This window comes from Lagenorhynchus albirostris, chromosome 14, assembly GCF_949774975.1.
Source record: "Lagenorhynchus albirostris chromosome 14, mLagAlb1.1, whole genome shotgun sequence".
NCBI lineage: Eukaryota > Metazoa > Chordata > Mammalia > Artiodactyla > Delphinidae > Lagenorhynchus > Lagenorhynchus albirostris.
The window spans coordinates 72,815,690-72,837,540 of record NC_083108.1 but is presented as its reverse complement, the minus strand read 5'-3'; the positions used below and the strand labels follow the sequence as shown (position 1 = coordinate 72,837,540).

General features: G+C 40.8%; 1 protein-coding gene across 2 annotated transcripts in view; it reads left to right on the top strand.

The window, feature by feature from the left end:
* Positions 1-21,851, top strand: part of HECTD4 (HECT domain E3 ubiquitin protein ligase 4) — a 190,945-nt gene that overhangs the window by 110,836 nt on the left and 58,258 nt on the right. For both annotated transcript variants that reach the window (XM_060170214.1, XM_060170213.1), the window contains exons 34-48: positions 451-635; positions 2,660-2,813; positions 3,922-4,202; positions 4,434-4,623; positions 5,582-5,663; positions 6,669-6,871; positions 7,576-7,711; positions 8,519-8,701; positions 9,168-9,332; positions 9,729-9,898; positions 10,808-10,923; positions 19,105-19,208; positions 20,380-20,541; positions 20,661-20,809; positions 21,096-21,175. In XM_060170214.1, coding sequence (XP_060026197.1) covers positions 451-635; positions 2,660-2,813; positions 3,922-4,202; positions 4,434-4,623; positions 5,582-5,663; positions 6,669-6,871; positions 7,576-7,711; positions 8,519-8,701; positions 9,168-9,332; positions 9,729-9,898; positions 10,808-10,923; positions 19,105-19,208; positions 20,380-20,541; positions 20,661-20,809; positions 21,096-21,175 — 2,360 coding nt within the window. The remainder of the gene's footprint in view (positions 1-450; positions 636-2,659; positions 2,814-3,921; positions 4,203-4,433; positions 4,624-5,581; positions 5,664-6,668; positions 6,872-7,575; positions 7,712-8,518; positions 8,702-9,167; positions 9,333-9,728; positions 9,899-10,807; positions 10,924-19,104; positions 19,209-20,379; positions 20,542-20,660; positions 20,810-21,095; positions 21,176-21,851) is intronic.

Genomic DNA, 21,851 nt, shown 5'->3' with positions numbered 1-21,851 from the left:
TGTCAAAATGGAGAAGTTTGAAGGAAAGAAATAGGTCCCTAGGAAATTATTTATATACTGAGCAAAATTTTTTGCCTTTGCACATTTATTTCCTCTCTTAGTTACTTGATTAATAGTTTGAAAATGTCAAGAATTCATGAAGTCATTCTTTGAATCCCCTTATGATAAAGTATGTAGTTTTTTTCTATTATGGTAACCTTGTGTTGATTCCATCGATTTTTACTTTGCTGTTGTATATGAACTAACCAGAACTTGACGTTCATTATTTATGAAGGAAAATACTCATTCTAAAAAATTTCTATGTTGAGTTATACATTGGTATCCTAAGTTGTGGACAAGAAACTATACTGACATGTTTTATGACCCTTTGATAACCTGAATCTTAAGTGAGAAGTTCCTAAGGGCTAATCAGTTATATTTCTTTCATTCAACCCTTTCTGCCTGGCCCAGGAGTGAAGAGAAGTGCCTGGTGCGCAGTGGCCTTGTTCAGCTCATGGATCGACTGTGTAGCTTGAGCAGTCAGACTGAGTCCAGCTCCAGTGAGAAACAAACCAAGAAGCAGAAGGTGGCCACCATGGCCTGGGCAGCCTTCCAGGTGCTTGCCAACCGCTGTGTTGAATGGGAAAAAGAAGAAGGTGAGAAGCAGGATTCCTTTCTAGAGCTCATTGATTTCTTCTATTGATGTGTTTATGTATTAAGTATTTGTGCTGGATGGGGGAAAGAAAAGCTATATTAAATTACATAAGTAGATTGGCTGAATCAATTATGTTATCATGGGAGCCTCTTCATCGGCATGGTTCTATGAAAATTTACTACTCTATGACAGTAAAGAGTATCCTAACCTGGAGGACATTATGCTAAGTAAAATAAGCCAGACACAGAAAGACAAATACTGCAGCCATCTCACTTATATGTGGAATCTAAAAAAGCCAAACTCATAGAAACAGTAGAACAGTGGTTGCCACGGTTAGGGGGCGGGGGAAATGGGGAGATGTTGTTCAAAGGGACAAACTTTCAGTTATAAGATGAATAAGTTCTGGAGATCTAATGTACAGCATTGTGATTAGAATTAATAATACTTTATATATACTTGAAAGTTGCTGAGAGAATTAATCTTGTGTTCTTATCCCCTCCCACACACACAGAAAGGTAACTATGGGAGGTGATGGATGTATTCACTAACTTGATTGTGGTAATCATTTCACAATGTATATGCATATTAAATCATCACGTTGTACATTTAAAAAATTCACGTTCTACAATCTGAATATATACAATTTTTATTTGCTAATCATACCTCAGTAAAGCTGCGGGGGTGGGGAGGAACGATAACCATCTGAAAGGAGTACAGTAACCCCAGGAAATTGAAGACATCTTTCATTTCCTTTTTGTCAACACTGCTAACGGTGTCCGAATAAATATTTTTATGCAATGATTTTCCAGTTGCACTTTTGAGGTGCTATTTTCAGATTATATTTTCAGTCACCAATCCAATTTAAAAAGTAAACTTGAAGGATAACTTCTCCATAGTATCCCAGGTATATAGCTTGTTTATTTATTCATTCACTCTGTGTCTTATTGTCCTGAGAGCCAGGCATAAGATGAATAAGGCATCGTTCCTCATCTTAAAAAATATGGTCCAATTAAAAATAAAGATGCTGTGATGATCCATGTAAAAAAAAAATATATATATATATATATATATATATATATATATGGTCCAGTGGGGGAAATAGACCAATGAACAAATAATTACCGGGCAATCAATGCCATGATCAAGGTGCACACAAAGTGCTATGGGAGCATAGAGGTCCCTACAGACCAGCTGTGCTAGGGATCAGGCAAAGCTCCCCAAAGAAGGTGACATGTGAGTTCTTCTTGAAGGATAAAGAAGACTTCTAGGTAGAATGAACAGTAAATGGCAAATAATTTTTGTGGCCTTTACGAGAGATGTTTGGGGAAGGCTCTGGAACTACAATGAAAATAGAAAGACCCCAAAATGTCTTTTATTGTGTTTGAGAAGAGGTAGGGTGTGAGTTAAACATCAAGACGTTTTCCAAAACAGAAACAGACTCGCAGATATAGAGGGCAAGCTAGTGGTTACCAGTGGGAAGAGGGGTGGGGAGGGGCACTATAGGGGTAGGGGACTAAGCAGTACAAACTATTGTGTAAAAAATAAGCTACGAGGGTATATTGTACAACATAGGGAATATAGCCAATATTATATAATAACTATGAATGGAGTACAACCTTTAAAAATTACGAGTCACTGTGTTATGCACCTGTAACTTATATTGTACATCAACTGTACCTCACTAAAAAAAAAAAAAAAAATCAAGATATTTTCATCACAGTAAAGTGGTGATTCTTGCCTGTCAATCAAAGTATGTTTCTGGGTTTTGTGTGGATGAATTATATTCAGTTTTAATTAAGAGGAATGTCTTTCCCCAACACTGAATCATTTCTCAAGTTACTGTTACCTTGTTTATGTTCAGTTGTTATCTAATGAGGAGACACTAATTGGATGGCTAATGAAATACTCAGCAGGTTAAAGGAAAATTGGGCGAAGGGAGGGCTTTAATGCAGGCTCGCCACACCTGCAGACTCGCCATGCCTTCCTGGAGCTTTCACTGCGCTTCTCCTTTCTTGCACTCTGAAGGCGGCTCCACAGACGCTGTGCACTCAGGTCTGGCCCGTCAGGTGTCCAGCCTTCTCACTAACCACCTCGCCCGAGCGACAGAGAGCTGTGGCAACCAGGCTGCCGGGAACGATGCCCTCCAGGACGTCCTGAGTCTTCTCAATGACCTCTCGAGGTAAGGAAGGCCCAGCTGGGGCTTCCCTGGTGGCGCAGTGGTTGAGAGTCCGCCTGCCGATGCAGGGGACACGGGTTCATGCCCTGGTCCAGGAAGATCCCACATGCCGCAGAGCGGCTAGGCCCGTGAGCCATGGCCGCTGAGCCTGTGCGTCCGGAGCCTGCGCTCCGCAACAGGAGAGACCACAACAGTGAGAGGCCCGCGTACCGCAAAAAAAAAAAAGGAAGGCCTGGCTGGAGCTGTGGGAGGAGGTGGCTTTTCCTCTGAGTGATTTGGCTTCCTTTGCGGGTGGTTGTCTTTAGAAACATCTTACTAGGCCATCCTGATATGCTCCTGCATCAAGAAAAATAGCAGAGGATGAAGTCATTGAAAAATAGCATTTAGTTCCAAAATAAGAAAATTATTTAGGTGAATATCTACATCATAAAATAACATATTATCATTTGCTTCAATACTTGACTGGCAACAGCTGCTAGCCTTTTGAGTCAATACAATTGCATTCAGTAACCAAACATCTTTACCTTCATTATAGCAAGATTAAAGGATAATCAGCCAGGACCTGTAATTAATTCGCCTTCTCATGCTGTGTCTTTAAAAGAAGATACTCTATGGAGGTTTAATCATGTGTGAGCTGTGAGGCCCACAAAAGCTTGTCCACATAAGGCTGCTTATTCTTTGGTTTCTGCTGAAATGTAACAGGTTCAGCTGTGGCAGATCCCAGACTCTTGAGGCCAAGCACTGTATGATCTCTGGTCTTGAAGCACTTCTTAAAAAGGAATGAAAGAGTAAACTAAAAGCCTCCTAGCTTGGGTTTCTAAGTCTTGGTGTTCTGTGAATCGTGCTGAACTATAGGATCTCAATTAAATAAACATCAAGTATCAGAAAATATTCAAAAATCTTTTAAAGTATTATTGGTCAATTATGAGCTTTCATCGGATGTTTACAAAAACCCTTAATTCTCCTTCATAAAAACGTATTGCCAAATCTGTGTCGTCCTCATTAAATATGAAGTCATCAGTTTGTTCAACCTCATCTAGGGAACTTCTGCTTCTGAATTTCTGTAGATAACATTCTCAGCATTGTGGACCTTTTCTTCCTCCTTTTGCAGGAGTCACATAGGTAAAGCCATCCTGAGCCAGCCAGCTTGTGTGTCCAAACTCCTCTCCCTGCTGCTTGACCAACGCCCGTCCCCAAAGCTGGTTCTTATCATTCTTCAGCTGTGCCGGGCGGCACTCCCGCTGATGAGCGTAGAAGACTGTGGGAATGTGGAGCTCCCACCCTGGAGCTACTCTGTCCCCTCCCTAAACAGCGAGCAAGAGGATCCCAGCGACCCAGCGTCCAAGATCGCCTCGTTGCTCTTAGCAAAGCTAGCAGATTACGTGGTCCCAGGTGAGTAGCCTCCTGGACGGAAGACTGGCACTGAGGCGCTCACTTCCTGTGGACGGTCAGACCGAGCTTTCCCTTGTCCACAACTGCAGCTGTGCTTCCTGTGATAAAAGGGAGAGAGAGCGGAGAAGGGACAGAGCGGGAGAGAGGGAGGAAGAGAGATTCCAAAGCCAGTGCTTTCCTTATACAGGGGAGCCGCACAAACAACTTCACAATTTTTTTGTTTGCTTAAAGGATGTCAGACAGTCCTTTCTCCAACCGCTTCCGAACCTGACACCACGTTGACAAAAATCAGCCCCAAGAGTTCCTTAAAAGGAGATAAAGACCCTGGAGAAGAGAGTGAAGCAGTGGATGGCAAGCTCTCTATCTTTATCCACAAGCGGGAAGACCAGTCATCCCATGAAGTTCTCCAACCATTACTAAGGTGATGATTGTAATAGCTATATGCCATCAAGCACTAGCCATGTCGCAGGCACTGTGCTGAGTAAGCCCCTTACAGGTATCAACTGTCTCAGCCCTCTTAACACCCCTAAGAGGTAATCAATGTTACTATCATCTCTGTCATTACGTATGGAGAAACTGAGGCAGAGCTGAAATATAAAAGCAGGTCCCTCTGATGCAGAACCCAAAGGTACTGTCTCTCCAGACCCAACAGAGTGAAAATCCTGTTGAGAATGTATCATTTGTGTCCTACGAGGAGTCTATAGTGTGACCTGGGCTTTGAGAAGGAATAATGCAGTTTGGTTTTCAGTTATTGGCATCCTTCAGCCGTCAGTAAATTTAGGGATACCATTGACTGTGAGGTGAAGAAATAAGAAACTTTTTTATAGCTTTATTTAATCGAAGGATGAATGGTATGATTGCTCAACAAGGAAGTAAAAATATATAATTACTGTCCAAAGTTTACAAATCTACAGGGCCCTGTCAGTGGAATCCAGGACAACGAGAAGATCCCACAGAGCACAAGGGAATTTAGGAGAGGTGTTTATGTCTCAGATGGAAGAGTCCTCTCTTCAAATAAATGATTGAATGATGGTGTCATCCTCATAATTGGATCCCTTGTCTGCCATCATGGCAACCGAAAGCACTACTAAGCGTGGTCAGGGCAAGTCAGCACATAGATAAAGAAACTTCCAAGGAACATTCCTGGGCACTGTGAAACGTCATAGTACAAATTTGGTGAAAGATTTTTTTGAGAGCCAGGTTTAGGAGGCAGGGGAAGCTGAATTATTAGAAAGGAAGATCCAGTCATTCACACCAAGGCAGCAATCCAGGCTGTTGTTAAAATCCCCTCACTTTGGGATTTAGATCACTCACTGAGGCCTCCCCCACCTGTGACCATGCCTGTAAACTCATTGCCTCTCTCTGCCTTCCCATTTTAGTAGCTCAGAAGGACGGCCCTTCCGACTTGGTACTGGTGCCAACATGGAGAAAGTCGTGAAAATGGACCGAGACATGACAAAGGTAACCCCAATATGAAGGAACCCGCTCCGCCAAGACCCACAGTCGAAGAACATATGCCAGGCTTCAGGTTTTCAGGAGAAATTTTTTTTTAAATTTCAAGTTACCACAGGGTGAGAAATTGAAGACAGTGGCTTAACTGAGGCCATTTTCAAGAGAACTAGTCAAAATCAGTGTATCATTAACGTTAAAATGTAGAAGAGAACTCTTGGTTTTGACCTAGAAATTTTCTTAGCTCTGTTAAGAAAGTTCTACAGCCTAAAAATACTTTAAAAGTGATCAAAAAAAAAAAGTGACCATAGGGTGAAAGGTTAACAGAGTAATAATAATAGATAATAAGAAATAAAGACAAAAAAGCCCGTGAAAATGTAAAAATATGCTCAGGTTCACAGATTACACGATAAATAATTAAAGGGAGGTAATAAAACAATAGTAGTGTATCATCTTTACCTGTCGCACTGATAATGTTAAGATCGATGGTACCCATTATTGCCAAGGTGAGGGTAAATAGGCATTTTCAAGTATCCAGAGACAAGCCTGTCCTTGGCAGTTCTGTTTGTAAAAAACAAAATAGAATCTGTGTACCCATAAATAGGGGATTTGTTAAAGAAATTATTACATTCATATAATGAAATACTGTACAACTATAAAAATAATCAGGTAGGTCTAAATATATAGACATGGATATTCATGATATTTTATGGTATCAGGTTCATATCAATGATCACAATTCATGATGGTTTGATAACTGATAAAAAAGAAATCAAAACTGCGTAGCGTGGCCTATGATTATGTATGTCAGAATCTGCATGGAAAAAATTCTAGAGGACTAACAGTGATCTCTGACTGGATGAGGACAAAGGATGTTTGTGGAGATTTAACTTTCTACATATAATATTTTAATATATGAATTTATAAAAATGAGCCTGGATTAGGGGAAACAGATTTTTTAAAGTATAGTGCTGAGAAGAGCAAAAAGAATATGAATGTCTTCAATCTGATCCCCAGGGTGGCTGCTGTGAGGTGATTACAGAAGAGGCAGCAGCTGCTCTGCGAAAAGCAACCAAGTGGGCACAGTCAGGCCTCATCGTCAGCGTCGGGCCACCCGTGGAATCGCTCAACCCAGAGACTGTGAGTGGACTGTCCACAGGGGACAAGAAGAAAACCGCCCAGACTTCCATTTGCCGAGAGAGGAACTCTGAACTTGCCAGGTAAAACCTTTCACAGGGTGGAAGCTGTCTGCACTCTTCTCAGACTTACTTTGTAAAGGATTTGTTTTGAGGGTTTTAATTTTATATCCTCCCCTTGACCTGCTGGAAATAAGGACTGAGGGCTTAAAATACCCATCCGTTGTAGTAGTTGTTCTCAAAGTCAAGTCAGAAAGTGATGACCATCCAGGTGGATCCGAGGTTGTGAGGGACAAATAGGGAGGCCCTCCGGGCTGAGTGGACATCTGTGGCTGGAGGATTGTTTTTTTTTTTGAGAAAGGCCACCACCAGGAACACCAGCTATAGTTTTTTTGAGTAGCGGAAATAGTAAACTGTCCTTGCTGCCTTTACTTCATCCAAACGATACTTGTCACCATCCCAACTGTACACAGAAGCTTCTTTCTAGTTGGAGGAAAGATAAATGCGTGTTGCCCCTGGGAAGTTTGTGTGAGGTTCTGTGCTTGCCAGCCAGAAGCAGATGTAGTGTAGGTCTTTTCCTTGATCACAATGGTTTATACAGTTAAAGGTTTGAGGTCCATTGTTTCCAAGGCTTCTTCAGTTACCAGAAAGAATGGGAGTCACTGAAACGCACTTTTTCCAGGATTTATAACTAGAAAATGTTTGCATCTGGTGCCAAGCGTGAAGCCACTCGTCTGCCTTATTCACCATCACTGGGCACTGACACCTTTCCCTGTTGACACTTGCAGGACCGACCCTGTCCGACCTTTCATCAGTGGGCATGTGGCAAACAGCATGGCCGCAGAAGTGATCGCCTTGCTTCACAGCTTGCTGATGGCGCCTGAGTCAAATGCTGCTCAGATATGGACCACGACAGCAGAGAAGGCTAGTACGCTGTTGCTGCTTAAAAGAGGAAGCAAGACAGAAGTTAATGTTCTGTTCTAGCAAAGGACATTCTAACAAAGAGAGAGTTCCCAAACTGGCCAGATATACTTGTTAACTGTATTTCCCCTGAAATTTGCTTTGATTCAGTAGCTTCAGCTCTGTTAACCCACATCCCCTTTCACTGCCAGTTCTGATTTCACGGAAGGCAGGCTAGTGTTCTCAGGAAAAGAATGGCACTCCTTGTTTCTCCTTCGTGCTTGTATTCGATTGGTACTAACATGAGGAAATCATGCGGCCTTGGTTCATTGGATTTGTTAAGTGTACTTACTAGGTCCTAAGGAGGCCTCTGTGTGATTTACACTCCCTGAGTGCTCTGTCAGTAATTCATCTTTACAAACAATAGTTCAGTTTCCTGAAAACTAGGGTTTGGTAATCAATTTCCCTTTTCCCAGTCATTCGTGATATGAACACCTTATAACGTGTCCTAAAGGTACTTGGGTGTTGGGATGTAGGTAGTATGCTGTTATGGTTTTCCTGCAAATAAATTTTTGCTTTAGTTTAGGGGTTTTATTAACAGTGTTTGATTCTCCCATATTTTGAGGTTGTGTATTTCCAGTTCTGTCCAATCACGTAAGGCAGATATGCCAAGAATGTCAGTGGTCATACCTGATAATTATTTCACCCCTCTCATATCCAGAGCTCCTTTAGCACATGGGACCCAGGCACTGTTGTAGACACTGCATCATGCTTAGTATCAAAACAACCAGAGCTTTATCTCCCACTGCATGGGCTGCTTCTTACACTTAGGTTCTGTCTCGTGCGCTGATGTACATTCCACAATTGGGGAAATATGCAGAAAGCATTCTGGAAAATGGCAGCAGTAGTGGCAGAAAACTCGCCAAACTTCAGAGAATCGCCCGCCAGGCTGTCGCTGCACTGTGTGCACTTGGAGGCTTCAAAGAGACAATCAAGATAGGGTCTGAGGTTCAGGTAACCAGCCACCATTTTCCCAAGTCATCGCTTTCCCTTGTATATAAGTCCATTGATTAATTGCTCATTTGTAAGACAAGTATCATCCACCCAGTTGGACAAAAATCCTTGTTCCTTTAAGCTAAGAAACTCGTGGCTTCTAATCCACACTATGCTGCCGATTAGTCAGATATTAGTACAATACCGTGTAATGTTAACTACAATACTTGTGTCCTGTGGTGGTGGTAATATTGGCAGTATTTTAGAATTGAAAGTGTGAATTTGTATCATATTGTGATCACCTCGATGTAAGGTTTTAGGACCTATTATTTTAACTCATGTTCAGGGCTTGGTATCTGCGTTATAAGAAACTATTACTGTAATGCCGGTAAGGACAGCTGTAAGTTTCCTCTTCCCACTTGTCACATCAGATAATTGCTCACACCATCAGAGCTGGTAGGTAGTGCTAATCCCTCTGTGTCTCTAGGTTTTAGGTAGAGGAATATCAGGAAGCGTCGGAGTAGTGGCTTCTATCAATGAACAGGAAGGTATAGCTACAGTCAAATTCCCACCCATAGACTGTAGAAAGACGTCGCAAGCATCAGACACACTGACTATTCCATTGTCTAGACTTTGTGTTCCAAGATCAGAGGTAAGGTGATTTTTAAATGCATCTTAAAATGTTACTGCAGATGGTAACCGTACTGTAATGAGTAATATGCACATACACAGTACAGAAGCACAAATACTTGGTTTTCTTAAATTTTGCTTGTGACGTGTATTTACCTATTGGGCATAATCATTTAATAGTAACATTTGTGTGGAAATTTTTACCTGGATGACAAAATTCATTTCTTTGGTTTGGAATATTCCACAGTGTATTGTATGTTTAATTGTTTGGGTCTAGCTTGCAATTCTGTATGGTGATTTGATTCTTTTTAACTGAAATTTTGAGAATTAACTCCAGATGATAATAACACCCTCATTTCTTATAAACTAACTACTTGAATTTAACTTTTTGCCATGCCCCTCCCCCCACCGCCATCAGGCATTGCCTCTTCATAAACTGTCCATTACTGAGAAGGTAGTACAGGCAGTCCAGTCCATGTTGCTTCCTCAGGAGGGAAGTCTCTCTATTCATACCTCACTTCCTGCAACAGGAGATGGGTCAGCTCCTGTGATGGCAGTCGTTCGGCTCCTGGCTGAAATAAGAACAAGGTGAGCACCCTCCAAAGATCCCCTAATGTGCTGAGGTGGTGCAGGCTCAGAGACAGGGGTCCTCCATGGGCCCCTCTGCACCAGGCTTAGTGGGTCCGCAGCGTGAACTTCATGCCAAACTGAGTAACAGAAACTATCCTCTTGTGCTATGTTTACTACAGTTTTTGTTGCATTCCCCTGTTTCTGCACTTTGAAATAAAGTTTAGCTGTTTCCCTAAGAAAGTAAATAAACAAAATATGATTGATATATAGAGCACATACATAAGGTTCCACTGATCTGCTTTGGTTAAAGAACTTTGTCCTGTCACAGGAATTCTTCTGCAGCTTTGCCTTTTTTAAATTGGTTCGGACCACATTAGTACCTATCTGGTCCATCTGCTTTCCAGACTGCTGAGGAGAAAATTAGGGAATGCTCGCAAGTACTGGAGTTGGAAAGAAAATACATTTATTTACAATGAAACAACAGCAAGTTTCTTTTGACAATGAAACTTGTCAGAAAGTTCTAATATGTGTTTTGAGTTAGGTGAGAGAGATCAGCATACAGATTTCCCAAGCGTTTGGACCTCTCTTGTTCCCAGAACATTAATATTGCCCATGGAGCGCCGGTTAGGAAGAGCTGTTAAGAGATGGTGCTGATTTCTCACCTGGCACTTGGTGACTTCATTTAGGGAGGTGGCAGCCATTTTTCCCTTTTCCAATTGTCCACGCAGTGTCAGCAGTTACTATGTGGGGGAAAAGAGAAGTTATATACTTCCCAGCCAGTCCAGCTCAGAAAAAAAGCAAGAGGAATGGGGAGTTTGAACCTTGTTTAAATTAGAGGATAAAATTGATTGAAATGTTTTTCACAGTTGACTTTTTAGAGAATGACCATTGATGACTTTGAAATATTGTAAATCTTTTAACATTAAGAGCATGCCTGGTCATGGCCCAGCTTTTAGAAGACAGCTTATTTTGTGAAGAATTCATACAGCAGTGTCCAGCAGCTGTTGAAGTTCTCAACCTAGTAGCCCAGGAATGCAGTGCTGGTAAGTACCTGTTACTTTCCTTTCTACCCTATTGTCTTAAGTTTTGTCAGCACATTTATAATTTGATAATGGAATGTTAACTGTTTTCATGTACACATCCAACAGCTGAACTCTAAACACAACACTTACCACAATTTACTTTCATTTCAGATCTAGAAATGTAAATAAAAACCTTCAGTATATGCCAACTAGGAAATCAGCATTTTTCAATTTAACTTTAGGACCACTATGTCAGAGTGTTTTCTTTTCCCCATTCATATTAATTAGTTGCCTTTATTTCTCAATTAGAATTATGTATGAGCTGTCCTTAGAGCTGCAGATACTTTCTGACTATTGTCATTGGCCACATTTGAATTCAGAATCAAGAATTTGCACTAACATCCATCTTTGTGTGTGTGTGTTTATGGAAAAGTTCAAACAAATACAAGAATAGAGAGACTTTTTTAGTATAATGAACCCTCACGTTTCCATCATCTAGTTTCAACAGTTATCAACTCATAGCCAATCCTGTTTCATCTACGCTGCACCCTCCTGGATTATTTTTAATCAGATTTTTAGATATTCCTTTATTTTATCCATAAATAATTTAGTATGTGTGTCAAAAATAAGGACTCTTAAAATAACCACAATGTCAGTATCACATCTAAAAAATTTACAGTAATTCTTTAATATTATTAAATATCTAGTCAGTGTTCAACTTCCTAATGTTCTCATAAAGTAATACTTGTTTTTACATTTGTTTATTTGAATCAGGATCCAAATAAAGTTCATCTATTATAATTCATTGCTGTCTTTTAAATCTCTTTTTTAAAAAAATTCCCCTCAGTATCTTTTCTTCCCTTGCAACTTATTTGTTGAAGAGTTTCCCACAGTCTGGATTTTGCTGATTATATCCTGTGGTGTCATTTAATGTGTCCTTTGGTCCTCAAATTTCCTGTAAATTGATAGTTGGCCTGGGTGTTTTTTAAGTGAAAATTTACCCTTTATCCCCAAGGACATAGTAGGACTGTAAATGTAATTGTTCACAATTAGATTAGCATTTCTCCAATGCTCTATTACTAGCATTTTCATAAACTGTAAGGAAGAAGTGGATATCCTTCCCTTCCCTAATGGTTTTAGTTTTATCCTTTTTTTTTTTTTTGGTCATTTCTGTTATCTATATTATTTACTGTCTCTCATGCTGTTTGCTTTTTTTCAGTAACTCTCTAATCTCTTTTCTGTCCTTAAATTTTTATCCTTTTTCATGTGGCAGTGATTTCTGTTGGTTTGTTTTCACTTTTTGTCTTCATTCTGTATCTGTTTTACTTCTCAAATCTCCTTCCCTTAATAAGCATGGTTCTCTGGAGCCAACAACTGTTAAAAAAAACCTCAGAGAGGGACTTCCCTGGTGGCGCAGTGGTTAAGACACCATGCTCCCAATGCAGGGGGCCTGGGTTCGATCCCTGGTCAGGGAACTAGATCCCACATGCATGCCACAACTAAGAGTTGTCCTGCCACAACTAAAGAGCCAGTGAGCTCTGAGGAGCACATGTGCCACAACTAAGGAGGCTGCCTGCCACAACTAAGGCCTGGTGCAACCAAATAAATAAATAAATAAAATATTAAAAAAAAAAAAACTCAGAGAGACCCCAAGAAAAGGGAAAAAGAACAAAAGAAAAGGAGCTTGCTTTCTTGGGTGAACTTACTTATGCTAAATACTTGCTTATAATTTACTTTTGTACTTACGGTATGTAGTTCCCTGCCTCTGCTTTCAATATTCTTGGCTTAGATTGCATCCTAAGACTTATTTGACTGATTTTAGCAAGCATATAACTTGCTGAATGAATCACTTACTATTCTATAGGACTCTTTCTGGGTATCTTTTATATATTTTATGGAATAAAGGGGTCTTACTCTGTGAAATTAACTTTGGTACTTAATGTACAAGCCAGGAATCGTAATAATTTAGAGCAAATGGTTTTAATAATAACCCACTAACCCATTTTTTTCTGTGGAAAAGAACCCTGTGGTAAGAAAGAGTTGGAAAGAAACATGGGGGAAGTTCTTACTAATTTTTACAAAAGAGAAGACTATGAGCTTATACATTAGCGATTTATATTCTAAAATACTGTCCTATGTCAAGTGCAACAGTCCTTAATAACTCACTTATTAGATTATCAGAAAGAACTCTGAGGTTAAATGTAGATATCCAAGTTTGCTGATTCCTGAGTCATTTACCTGTATTTAAACAAAAACAAAAACAGGGCTTCACTGGTAGCGCAGTGGTTAAGAATCCGCCTGCCAAGGCAGGGGACATGGGTTCAAGCCCTGGTCCGGGAAGATCCCACATGCCGCGGAGCGACTAAGCCCGTGCGCCACAACTACTGAGCCTGTGCTCTAGAGCCTGTGAGCCACAACTACTGGGCTCATGTGCCACAACTACTGAAGTCCATGCACCTAGAGCCCATGCTCCACAGCAAGAGAAGCCACCGCAATGAGAAGCCCGCACACCGCAACGAAGAGTAGCCCCCGCTCGCTGCAACTAGAGAAAGCTTGTGTGCAGCAACGAAGACCCAATGTAGCAAAAAAAAAAAAAAAAAACCCATATCTGAATTACTTTTCAACACAGTAGTGGATTCTTTTTTTTTTCTTTTTAATTAATTTATTTGTTTTTATTTTTGTCTGTGTTGGGTCTTCATTGCTGCATGTGGGCTTTCTCTAGCTGGGGTGAGCGGGGGCTACTCTTCGTTGCGGTACGCGGGCTTCTCATTGTGGTAGCTTCTCTTGTTGTGGAGCATGGACTCCAGGCATGCGGGCTTCAGTAGTTGTGGCTCACCAGCTCTAGAGCACAGGCTCAGTAGCTGTGGCACATGGGCTTAGTTGCTCCACAGCATGCGGGATCTTCCCAGACCAGGGCTTGAACCCATGTCCCCTGCACTGGCAGACAGATTCTTAACCACTCAGCCACGAGGGAAGCCCCAGTAGTGGATTCTTATAGCCTGCTAGGGAGTCAGAGCCTGTGCTCAGAAGAAATGCTGTTTAATAAATTAGATCCAAAGTGGTGGGTAGAGGAGAAAGAATTCTTCGATTATTTATTTATTTATTTATTTATTTAATTTTATTTTTTTTGGCTGCGTTCGGTCTTTGTTGCTGCGCACGGGCTTTCTCTAGTTGCGGCGAGCGGGGGCTACTCTTCATTGCAGTACGCAGCCTTCTCATTGCAGTGGCTTCTCTTGTTGTGGAGCACAAGCTCTAGGCACGCAGGCTTCAGTAGTTGTGGCACACAGGCCCAGTAGTTGTGGCTCGCGGGCTCTAGAGCTCCGGCTCAGTAGTTGTGGTGCATGCGCTTAGTTGCTCCGCAGCATGTGTGATCTTCCCAGACCAGGGCTCGAACTTGTGTCTCCTGCCTTGGCAGGTGGATTCTTAACCACTTCACCACCAGGAAAGTCCCTGATTTTTATTTTTTAATGTATCAAGATTTTAAAATTTCATATGTGAGAGTGTCATAAAATGTATATGTGATAATATATTGATTCTCTAAAATGAAAAAATTTTCAATGAGTTTCTTTTATTATTTTACTTCATCTGGGATGAATTAAGCCACGGACTTGGCCACTGTAATGTTAACTCACTCATAGCTAAATTTTATAGCTTCTCTAACCCAAAGAAAAGAGTACCTAATTCCATTTGGTCTAGGAAGATAGCACTACAGAGCTTTTTCTCATAAAGAAATATACCTGGGGACTTCCCTGGTGGTCCAGTGTCTAAGACTCTGGGCTCCCAATGCAGGTCCGGGTTTGACCCCTGGTCAGGGAACTAGATCCCACATGCCACAACTAAAGATCCCACAGCTGTAATGAAGATCCTGCACGCGGCAGCGAAGATCCCGCATGCCGCAACTAAGACCCGACGCAGCCAAATAAATAAATAAATACTAAAAAAAAAAGAAAAAGAAAGAAAGAAAGAAATATTCCTGGGGAGTTAACTGGATCCCTTGGTTGAAACAGCATAGGAAATAGATTGTGAAACTGAAGAAGAGACATATAGAAACCGAAAAGTTCTCAACTTTTTTTTTATACTCTTACAGATAGCAGAATCTCTCAGATTTCCTTTTCTCCCTCCTTCCTAAATGTACACATTCCCTGAGCCAGAGGTTCTCACACTTGGAAAGTTTGTAAGAATCTCTGGGAGGCAAGTTTAAAATGCTTTCCAAGCTCCACCAAAAAGTTAGAAGTCAAGGGTGGGCCTGGGCAGTGTGATGCAAGTGGCCCTCACAGCTCACTTGAAGAAACTGCTCTAAGTTTTGCCTTGACCCACCTTCTTTGCTTTATCTGCCCTTCCTTGTGCTTTCATGGCTTCTGCTGTGGGCAGTCCTTCTCTTGAGGTGCAGGCCTGGTAGCTATTTTTCATAGAAGGAACCCCCCGCAAGCCCCAGCCTCATGAATATACCACATTTAAAACCAAAGTCATCATTTACTCTGGAATCCACTCTCCTTTCCGAATTCCCTATTCTTGGTTATACTCGGGCTATTGTTGACCCTCAGACACTGAGTCCTTCCACATCCAATCAGTTGCCATATCTGATTCTTCCTTTGAAATGCTCCTGAAATTTATCTCTTTTCTGTTCATCTCCACTACCAGCTCTTTAAGTCGGGTACTTTTTATCTCGTGTTTAGGCATATGCATTATTCTCCAAACTTTTCCTTCTCGCACTTTGTATTTTCCCATTGTCATCACAGTTACCTTCCTGAAGCCCCGATTTGAGTGGCTGCTTGTCAGGTGCATAGAGCTGTCACTGAGAGGCTGGCTTTCCTAAGTGCAGTTACTACTGTTAAGTTGTCATTTGTAGATTGGAATGAATGTACAGCCGGGTCTGGCACTTACTTGTTACTCTGGCGAAAGTACAATACAATCAGCCTTTTCTTTCTTGAATTTGTAGCTTAGGAGCTTTTTATTCTCATACTAGATGCTATAAAAATCTCCTCTTATGTTAAGCCTACTTCATGGCAGACATGCCTCAACTCTGCCAAACAGCCCCCACTCCCTTCCTTCTTCCTAAGAATTGCTTTTCCCTTATTATTTGGTCTGATTCCACCTATCTGCATTGAAGTATCTCCATGACACTTGTTACTGGTTGCTTGTAAGGACACTGCTGCAGATGTTATTCACTGTATCCTCCAGCATTCTGTGTATCAGGTCTCTCAGAATAATTTTTAAGTCATTTTAACAAAAATAATTGGAAAATGTTTATTAAAAATAATTGGGCTCTTTATGAGTAGCCAGTTTTACATTTATGTAATGGACTCCACAAATCTATAACTAAATCGTTTCCCCCTCTTTGGTTCGTCTATTGGCAAGCACAGATCTAGACTTGTGTCCCTGACTCCCAGGTGTAAATAAAGAACACTAGACACGTACCTCATGGCCTGGCCTCACTCCTGGCTCCACTTTGACTATTTTATCTTTGATCACTGTCTAATCCATATCATTGGATTATATTAGGTGTCTTAAGTGTCTGTAGGTACTAGGTATGTCAATAAATCTTTCTTGCAACTATCCTAAACATATTCTGTGGTTTACTTTTATTAGAGTACATCTTATTCTTCCTAAGACATCTTTTTAAGTTGAAATATAATTTGCATACCACACAATTTACCATTTTAAAGCGTACGATTCAGTGGGTTTTTACATTGGGCTGGCCAGAAAGTTTGTTCAGGTTTTTCGATAAGATGTTACAGAAAAACCCTATCGAGCTTTCTGGCCAACCCAATACATTCAGAGCTATGCAGCCATCACCACTAATTCCAGAACATTTATAACCACCCCCAGCGAAGAAAACCCTCTATATTCTTTATCCCCACCCCCTTCCCATAGCCCCTGACAACCGTCAGTCTACTTCCTGTCTCTATGGATTTGCCTGTTCTGGGCATTTCATATAAATGGAATCATATAGTATGTGTGTGGCCTTTTGTGTCTGGTTTCTTTCACTTAGCATAATGTTTTCAAGGTTTGTCCATATTGTGGCAGGTATCAAGTAGTTCATTACTTTTCATGGCTGAATACCTTTCCATTGTATGGATAGACCATTTTGTTTATCCATTGATCAATTTATGAATACTTGTGTTGTTTCTAACTTTTGGCTATTATGAATAATGCTGCTATAAACATTCATATACAAGTTTTTGTGCATATGACTATGTTTTCAATTCTGTTACATATATATAGGAGTGGAATTGCTGGGTCTTACAGCAGTTCTATGTTTTAACTTGAGGAACTGCTTCCTTTTTTGAGGGACCATTTTCGAAAGTGGCTGTGCTTATTACATTCCCACCAGCAATGTATGAGGGTCCCAGTTACTCCATACTCTAGCCAACACTGGTACTGTCTTTTTTATTATAACTAGCTTAGTAGGTGTGAAATGGTATCTCATTTGCCTTTTCCTAATGACCAATGACGTTGAGCATCTTTTCACATATGTATTGACCATTTGTATATCTTCTTTGGACAAATATCTATTCAGCTTTGCTGCCTGTTTTTAGTTAGGTTATTTGTCTTTTTATTGTTGAGTTATAACAGTTCTTTATATATTCTAGGTATACTTGTCCCTGATCAGATATGATTTATAAGTACTCCCTCCCATTCTGTGGGTTATCTTTTCACTTTCTCAAGTGTCTTTTGAAGCACAAAGATTTTTTTTTTTTTTTTTTTTTTTTTTTTTGCGGTACACGGGCCTCTCACTGCTGTGGCCTCTCCCGTTGCGGAGCACAGGCTCCGGACGCACAGGCTCAGTGGCCATGGCTCACGGGCCCAGCCGCTCCGCGGCATGTGGGATCTTCCCAGACCGGGGCATGAACCCGTGTCCCCTGCATCGGCAGGCGGATTCTCAACCACTGCGCCACCAGGGAAGCCCTGAAGCACGAAAATTTTTCATTTTTATGAATCCAGTTTCTCAAATTTTCTTTCATTGCTTGTGCTTTGTGTATCCTATCTCAGAAACCATTGCCTAATCTGAAGTCATAAATATTTATACCAGTATTTTCTTCTAGGAGTTAGAGTTTTAGCTATAGGTTTTTTAGGTCTTTGATCCATTTTGAATTTTTGTGTGTCATGTGAGGTATTCCTGAGACATCTAACTCTTGACTATTCTAGAGTAGTGTCACAGTGCCAAGCCATCCAGAATTCCCTTCCTTCTCTGCTTATTGAAATTCTGACTTTTCTGAGATCTGATTATTAAGCCTTTCTAGCTCCTGGAATGAAGTCACACCTCTGTGCCTGTGTTTGTGTCTTATGTCACATAATAACACACTCTAGCTTTGCACTATGTTCTTTATTGTATGTGTGTATGCATATACATGTCTTATCTCTCCCAGACCGGAGACTTCAGCTCGTATTAACTTTGTATTTTCCAACATCTAGCACTGTGCCTTGCTCATAGGAGATGTTCAGCAGGTTATAGACTTTTAGAAAATCAATTTAGATGATAAGAGTAATAGTTTTTGGGAACTTCCCTGGTGGCGCAGTGGTTAGGAATCTGCCTACCAATGCAGGGGACATGGATTCGAGCCCTCGCCCAGGAAGATCCCACATGCCGCGGAGCAACTAAGCCTGTGTGCCACAACTACTGAAGTGTGCACGCCTAGAGCCCGTGCTCTGCAACAAGAGAAGCCACCGCAATGAGAAGCCCGTGCACCTCAACAAAGAGTAGCCCCCACTCGCTGAAACTAGAGAAAGCCTGCACACAGCAACGAAGACCCAACACAGCCAAAAATAAATTAAAAAAAAAATAGTAGTTTTCATTTAATAGATGATAATAAGAGCTTTCATTTATTGAGTGTTTGCCCTGTGCCAGGGACTTGGCTAAAGGCTCTACTTGTGTTATTTTAGCTCATCTTCACAGCCACCCTGTGAGGCACAGGTACTATTATTACCCCTATATTGGAAGTGAGATGGTAAATATCAAGTAATGGATCCAGATTCTGAATCCAGGCAGCCTAACGCCAGAGCCTATGCACTTGACCCCATTGCTTTGCTGCTGAGCTACACATAGTAGACAAAGATGTCTCAGGGTATTTGCTCTTTTGTAAGAATTTGAATAATCTTCTTTTGTAAGCATTTTATTGCTCTGACCCTACTCCAAAAGAGTTGGAGCCCTCTCAGGAGTTGTAGGACTTATTTTCACATATTCAATGTCTCCCCCTCCAGGAGAGCGACTGGCAGTTGTGGAAGTGCAGTGTGAACGGCTGAGGATGCTCTACCGGGACTGTGCTCGGCCCCCGCCACCTCCACTGCAGGCTGACCGGAGACAGGTGAGCCCTCTGCAGTGTCCCACACCTGCTGCCTGTCTGCAGCACGCGCCTGAAGAATTACAGAATGCCCAGCAGCATGTTAATGGCACTGAGAATGGGTGTTTGCAAAGCCATTTGGAGGTGTATGCTCTGCAGTGACATGCTCTCATCCTTGAATGTCAAAGCACATTGATTTGTCATTCTGAATATCGAAAGATTATAGCAGGGGAGCAGAACTCATTGATTTGTAAATAATTTCTATGTTATCAATAACAGAAAAAGAAAACGTTTTTGAAATTAGATCTGTAGTTCATCTCATAATAATAAGTATACATAGAGAGAAAGAGTGACTAAAAAGCCAAAGTGGCACAGAGAAAGTCAGCACTGTGTGATATCACTTACATGTGCAATCTAAAATATACAACAAACTAGTGAATAAAACAAAAGAAAAAGCAGACTCGGGGGAAAAACAAGTTACACTGGGGAGAAAAAAAAAAAAGCAAAAGAGGCAAAAATGTTCAATATTGGCATTCTGTGAATGTTCTTAGCAGCATGATTCATAATAGCCGAAAAAGAGAAACAATGTAAATGTCCATCAACTGATGAATGAATGCGTAAAATGGGTATATTCATACAATGGAATATTATTCAACCTTTAAAATTAATGAAGTGGTAATACATGCTACAATATGGATAAACCTTGAATCATGCTAAGTGAAAGAAGCCAGTCACAAAAGACCACATATGGTATGATTCCATTTCTTGTAATGTCCAGAGCAGGCAAATCCATAGAGACAGAAAACAGACAGATAAGTAGTTGCCAGGGACTGGGAAGGAGAGAAGGATGGGAATTGACTTCTAATGGGTACCATTTCTTTTAAGGGGGACAGGAATGTTCTAAAATTAGATTGTGGTGATGGTTGCACAACTCCGTGAATATACTAAAAACCATTAAATTGTACACTTTAACTGGGTGAATTGTACGTTATATGAATTTTATCACAAAAAAATCAATGCATCTAGGTAAGAGTATACAAAAGTTGCTGTATTCTTGCAGTTTTTCTGTAGCTTTGAAATTATTTCAAGATAAGAAAGTTAGAAATCTGTAAAAGAAGAAATGTCACTTGAAATCTCAACATCTCCATTTTGTGTTTGCAATTCTATTGAATGAGGGTGTCTTTCCCCAATGCAGCCCAAAGAGATTACGTGGAGCCCCTCACGAGTATTTCCACCTGTCCGAGCCTGCATGTTCTCATCGCACCTCACTTCCGTCACCTTCCTTGCTGACCCCAGCGCTGGGGGCGGTCTGCCCCGGGGCACATTTATCTATGCCACCTCACCACTGCCCATTCAGGTGAGAAATCACATGACATACTGTCTTCTGCCTCTTTCCTTCAAATGTGAGAGAAAGAGGAAGTTCAAGGGCCCACAGTGAGCCCTCTGATTGTCTGCGCACTTCTTGTGTTTCTTCAGGCCCCATCTTTCTACTGGGAAATTGAAATTGTTTCCTATGGAGATAGTGATGATGACACTGGACCAATAGTTTCCTTTGGCTTTGCTACAGAAGCAGAGAAAAGAGATGGGGCTTGGACTAATCCAGTGGGCACTTGTCTTTTCCATAAGTAAGTGACTACTAACACTATTATTAAAAAAAAAAAAAAAAAAAAGTAGTGGATGTGGGTGGGTTTTTTTTTTTTCATGTGGGTGTTTTAAAACTAAATTAATATCATTTTAATCTCTACTCTAAAAAATGTAGAAAATACCAGCTGGAAATATACTCATATTTAGTGAATGAGAATAGCTCTTAGGATTTCTCTTCTGATTACTCTCATGCTACTGTTCACTACTTACCTTCCTCTGTGTTGACTGATTAGCCTTGTCTTTGACTTCTCTTTGTTTTTTTCACAGCAATGGCCGAGCCGTGCACTACAACGGCTCCAGTTTATTACAGTGGAAGAGCGTTCGCTTAGACGTGACTCTCTCTCCTGGTGAGTGCGGTGGGAGTTTTTTTTTTTAACCCTGTGTATTTCTGTTGTTCCCAGGTCTGGGTCAAAATAGGTTAAAATTAATGAAACTTGGCAACTGAAAACGGACACTGTCTTCCAGTGAAAATGAAATACTTGTCATTGTTGTCCCCTAGTTTACACAAAACCTCTCATTTTATGAGGCACTGTTATCATTAAAGGCTCCATCTGGTAACTTAGGAGTCACATTGACTTTCGTTCCTCCATCATCAGAAGAATCTGAGATTTTGCTTTTCTCCAAAATTTGGTCTTTTATCAGCTTTTCATTGATGAATAGCTTGAAAAAAAACCCTCTACCAGTCGCCTTGAGGCACTCAAGAAATTCATTATCAATAGGTAAAGATACATGCTGTAGACTTTGCTCTTGGTAGCCTAAACATCTCGTCCAGCTTCATCACATCTTCTGCCCAGATGTTTCGGTCACATAGTCAATTCAATAAAAAGAAAATCTTTCCCCTCTTCTTTTTAAGCCTCCATATAACTAACTTCATCTGTAATAGTAGATGAATTGGGATCAGTCCTACCTGCTCCAGAAGTAGCAAAATATAGACACTGTCCTCTTGACATTAGAAGCAGCCAAACATGTTGGCTACTTATTTTCAGACAGTACATCTTAGCATCATCTCTGATAAAACTGAAA